The following is a 5,744-nucleotide window of genomic DNA, read 5'->3' as shown; positions in this document are numbered from 1 at the left end:
ATATATACTGTCATGTGTAGGGGGATTTTTCCGGGCCATATGCAGCCTTTCTTAGTATCATTTTATAGCTCAGGCTTTATTGTTATTTCACATATGGAACCTATCCACTATTAATTAGATGCCTGTCCAGCCTTACAAACGCATAATTTAATTTAATTTGGAATTTGTTAAACATTGGCAGTGCAGCTTAACCTTCATGAGCCGAAGGACACCGTATGGGGACCTTTAAAGTAAAGCCGAGTGGCCAAAAGACACCGTATGGGTATGCGCAGTCCATGCGTGTGCACATTGTTTTAAAATCTAATTTTAAGATAGAAATTCTTGTTCTACTTACATTATTTTTGGACACCAGCTTTATAAGTAGTCTGTCTCCCCTCATGCACCATCTAATTGAATGTTGCCTTCGTGTGGAACTGTTGGAAACATCCGGAAATGCATAGTCCAACGTCGCACTTCACGCATTTTGTCTGGATGCAACATCCTTTCCTACCCGAAGAGCACACACGACATCTCAATCTCGTAGTAGAGGAAGTCGGCCAATGATGTCGAGAGGCCTCCTCTAATTGAGATATCGCCAATGATACAGCAGGAGATCGACCCATGGACCGTTGAGGGCGAGGTGGACCCCTTGCAGCATGTTCCAGCATGTTGCGCACAAGGGCGAGACGAAATTCTCTGTGTGACAATTTCGCGCCACAGGATGACAACAGGATGAAACTGTTCAGAATCGCCATATCCAGGAAATGGAAAAATAGTTTATTTGTCCATTTCCAGGTCCGACGACTGATGCTATAACTGTTTGCCATTCTGTCCGCTTTGTCGACATAACCCATGTGCGTGTTGTAATCAGCAACAATTGCTGGCTTGATGGCATTTCCATGCTCATCACAGAAATTGCCTTCTGCTGGAGGACAGTGCATGTTTGTCAGTATGTATACGTCACGTTTGTCCTTCCAAACTATTGCTGTCAAGTTCTGTCTCACCCTAACACGAATGTCACCTTTCTTCAGTCGAAATTGTCTTCATCGAAAATCGTCAGGCAAGCCCTTCCAATTAGGTCTGAGTGTCCCACAGCACATTATGTCCTTTGTCATCAGTTCCTCAAACAAGTGTGGTGACGAAAAGAAATTGTCCATGTACAGTTTGTGACCTACGCCCTCAATACGTCTGCATAGGTCCCTAACTGTAGCATGTGTCGCTGTCACGTCTTGGCTGGCACGTGTCCTGTCTTTTCCTAGGTAAACTTTCATGTCATAAGTATACCCAGCGGCGACACAAATTTTGAAGATTTTGATTCCGAAACGTTTGTGTTTCTTAGGAATGTACTGCCTAAAAAGCACCCTCCCTTTGAATTTAACAGTTATCTTGTCTGTGGCCAAATGTTCGGAAGGGTTATAATATTGTCGCGTGTTTGGGTATATACGTGACAAATAACTTCACGCCGTATTTTATATAGCGAATTTTTTTTCACATTCGCACTTACAATCACCCAAATTACAAATTTACAATTACTGCTATCTGCAGTATCACAAATAGTACACTCCAAATGCCAGAATACAACTGACTAGTTGCTGGCTAACTCGGAACTAACTCGGAGGTAGCTCGAGGACCGACTTGGAGGTAGCTCCAGGACTAACTGTGAATAGCCTTCGCTGCTCCTTATGTAGCCTCGGTCTGGACCATTGTCGTCTGGTGCCGTGTTGCTAGCCACACTGTCCGGAGTTATTGACTGCTGCCTAGCAACCGCGATATCCCTCGGTGACGTCACCGCTGTTGACTCGCTTTGCATAGCTTCAAGGTTGCGGGGACTCGGCTAACATCGGCTCCGCTCAGCTCACTTCGGCTCCGCTCGTGACGTCACCGCAGGGAGAGTTGCGGGGTGATTACTCGCCTATTACGAGAGCGCTACATTACCGCTACGTGCAGCTGGGGAGGTAGGGGTCAACATGTCACAATATTTTTCATATGCGTCGTTGAGAGTGTCAAAGATGATCCAAATTTTCCATAGTCGGTCATAACTGTTGGCATTCCTGTCAGTTTCTGTATTGTTGTCTGCAAAATGAAGAAAACGAAGGATGTGTAGAAAACGGTCACGTTTCATTGTGTTAGAGTAGAAAGGCGTGGCAAATTGTTCTGCAATTGACTAGTAGTCCTTTAGTCTGTCTCTAATGTCATGTCCCATTTGAATGATTATTCCTAGAAACAGAAACATCTCGGAATCGGTCACGTCAGGCCGCAGACAAGGTCCGTCTTCAAGTTTGTCTAGGTACTGGTGGTAGTATCTATTCGTCTCTTCCACCAGGAGACGGATAATCCCTGCGAAGTATAGCATGAAAACGCATAAAGGGGTGGAATCCTTATTTACCTGTGGAGCTTCATTGATATTTAACTCCACAGCTCCACCTGAATAATTATTCACATGCCTCCTGCCATACTGGTGTGGTTGTCCCCAGGTTGCCGACAAAGATGATGGGTCTTCGTCGGCTTCAATTTCTAAATCTCTGTCTTCCTCACTGCTCTGTGAGGTTTCTGTGGCACAGTCTGAATTGGTGTCATTGAGCAGCTGGTTCTGAATTTCATTTTCTTCCAAATGATACGAGGCCATGCTGGATATCTTATTCAACTACACCACGCATGATTGGAAGTTTTGGCAGTATTGTTTATACAGTTTGGAGAATCTCTGTGCGGCTTGTCTCAGATATAAACAGTCTGAGACTGTCAAGGACAGAATACTATAGCGATATCTTCTTCATTCACACTTGTGTATACAAAGAAGATCCAGTACTTGAATGTGTTTTGTAAACAGAAGCTACCAATCCACTTGCAGATAAGATAGTAACGAGAGTACGAATGATGTCAGCAGCAGGCATTTGTACAGCAGAAACGTTTTGTGCAGAAACTGTATGCATATTTGTGGACATGTTCGAAATTGAGGGAATTTTTTTTTTGGAACCAGTGTAACAATTTTTACAGATTCTAAAACCTGTAAATTACAGTATCTGATCCTATATTTTTTCAAGATAAAAGCAGCGTTTATTTTGTTCGTTTATCACAAAAATTGCAGAAATCACAACATTTTCAGTAACATGATTACAATTTTTATTACTCTACAATTGCGGGCATTTAAATTAACTCCATCCCGCTGCCACTACTGGAATTTATATGGCCCGTCCCCTAATGGTTAATGTCTGTTGACTCAGAAAACTCCATACATACTGATGGATTCAGGCACACCACACAAGGGGGTGCCCCTCCCCCCTCTGTCACCACTCTCACACCTACCAATTTAATATCTCACTGTACTGGTGCTTCAGACTTATTTCTCTTCTTGTTAGGATTTCTCATGTTATTTACTCTCATTTTCCAGGGTAATTTGAATGAACTTCAACCTGTACATGGTGAGGAGCGACGATATTCCTGTGATGAGTGTGGAGATTCATTCAGTGAACAGCAAGTTCTGATAGCACATCAACACATACATAGCGGGGAGCGGCCATTTTGTTGCATTGTTTGTAATAAGTCATTCAGCTGTAAGAGGCATCAGTGCATACATAGTGGGGAGCGACCATTTATGTGTGATGTATGTAATAAGTCACTCAGTCAGCAGCGTAGTCTGAAGACACATCAGCACATACACAGTGGGGAAAATCCATTTTGCTGTGATGTATGTAATAAGTCATTCAGCCGGCAGAGTCATCTGAAGGCACATCAACGCATACATAGTGGGGAGAAGCCATTTTGTTGTGATATATGTAATAAGTCATTTAGTCAGCAGAGTCATCTGAAGAGACATCAGCCCATACATAGCGGAGAGCAACCATTTTGCTGTGATGTATGTAAAAAGTCGTTCAGTCAGCAGAGTAGTCTGAAGACACATCAGTGCATACATAGTGGAGAGAAGCCATTTTTCTGTGATGTATGTAATAAGTCATTCAGTCAGCAGAGTACCCTGAAGACACATCAATGCCTACATAGCAGAGAGAAGCCATTTTCCTGTGATGTATGTAAAAAGTCATTCAGTCATCAGAGGAGTCTGAAGAGACATCAGCGCATACACAGTGGGGGGCAAACATTTTCCTGTGATGTATGTAATAAGTCATTCAGTCAGCAGAGTACTCTGAAGACACATCAGTATATACATAGTGGGGAGCAACCATTTTGCTGTGATGTATGTAAAAAGTCATTTAGTTATCAGAGAAGTCTGAAGAGACATCAGCACATACACAGTGGGGGGCAACCATTTTGCTGTGATGTATGTAATAAGTCATTCAGTGATCAAAGTAATATGAAGAGACATCAGCGCATACATAGTGGGGAGAAGCCATTTTGATGTGATGTATGTTATAAGTCATTCACTATGCAGAGCCATCTGAAGAGACATCAGCACATACATGTTGATGTGTGCAGTAAATTATAGAGCAGCAGAGATGGGTTTAGACTAAAGGAACAGTAATACAGTTTTGCTGTGTGTGGCAGGCTTCAATTTTGTATAATACTACAATATATTGAAGTTGATTGCTTTCGAACTGACAGGAAATGAACTGAGTCCCATGGTACAAAAGGTCTGTTTCAGGCTTCTCTTACCTTGGAATCATTTTGTTCAAACAGAAAAATTTAACAAGCACTCCTTTTTCCTTCTTGACCACAGATGGTCAAAAATCTTGCTGACCTGCCAAGAAGTCACTAAAACCACCACGCTCTACTAACAATCATTAAGTCGTGACTAATGCTATAGTAATGACAACCAAAAGAGACAAATTTTAAATTATCAAAAAGAGTTAAGAATGCAAATTAATAAACCATCTTTTTCCGCAAGTGTGACATTCCAGAAGGAATAGTACGTGGTTGGCTGAATACAGAAGATGAATGGCATTCATATGTAGAGTTCAAAGGAGATGAACCAGGCTGCAAAGTAGAACACTTAGACTTGAGAAAACAGTTACGTAGAGTTATGTACAGCATCTGAGAAGTTTCTTGAAATTCTGTGTAAAGCCCCCAGCCACTCAGCTACTCAAGGATCTCCCAAAATAGTATGGAACTCAAAGGTTCATTACTATGTTCAAGAGAGTCATCCACTAGTCCCTATCCTGAGCCAGATCAATCCAGTCTATACCACCACATCCTATCCCTCAAAGATCCAATTTTAAACTATCCTCCCACGAAAAGCTAAACAGTTCCGTCTAGTGTGACTGGTGGAGATTTTTTCTTAGTACCAAGTACCTGGAAAAGATAATGACAAATTACATATACAAGGCAAGAAAACACATAAGTCTATCCATCCTCATTAACAAAGAAAGTATGGTTAGAAGAAAAAATACAATGGCACAAATTGTTGGTTAATATTTTATTCAAAATAAAAAAAAAAGAACAAAAAATCATATCCTCCCACCTACGTCTAGGTCCTCCTAGTGGTCCCTTTCCTTCTGGCTTCCTACCAAAATCTTACAGGCATACAGGCATTCATCTTTGCCCCATGCATGGTACAGGACATGTCCAACTCATCCTCCTTGACTTCATAATTCCATTTATACTTGGCAAAGGGTACAACGTATGAATAGCCACATATGCAAATTTCTGAAAGTTCTGACATTTCATTCCTATTCAGTCCAAATATTCTGATCACTACCCTGTTCTCAAACACCGTCAGAATTCAGGTAAGATTACAAGTCAAAAATAAAGAGTGATTATTTTTTCCCTTCTCAATACTGATGATTTATGGATATATGAAGTTGTTCATGGAAATG

The 5,744-nt window shown here is 41.5% G+C and overlaps 1 protein-coding gene across 1 annotated transcript in view; it reads left to right on the top strand.

The window, feature by feature from the left end:
- LOC111862213 (zinc finger protein 189-like) overlaps positions 1 to 4,966 on the top strand; it is a 14,877-nt gene extending 9,911 nt beyond the window's left edge. The window contains exons 3-4 of the mRNA XM_023847423.1: positions 3,368 to 3,580; positions 4,817 to 4,966. Of these exons, the coding sequence (XP_023703191.1) occupies positions 3,368 to 3,580; positions 4,817 to 4,966 (363 nt within the window). The remainder of the gene's footprint in view (positions 1 to 3,367; positions 3,581 to 4,816) is intronic.
- Positions 4,967 to 5,744: the final 778 nt, after the last annotated feature.

This window comes from Cryptotermes secundus, unplaced genomic scaffold (assembly GCF_002891405.2).
Source record: "Cryptotermes secundus unplaced genomic scaffold, Csec_1.0 scaffold1463, whole genome shotgun sequence".
NCBI lineage: Eukaryota > Metazoa > Arthropoda > Insecta > Blattodea > Kalotermitidae > Cryptotermes > Cryptotermes secundus.
The sequence above is the reverse complement of the archived record's forward strand: the minus strand, read 5'-3'. Positions and strand labels throughout refer to the sequence as shown.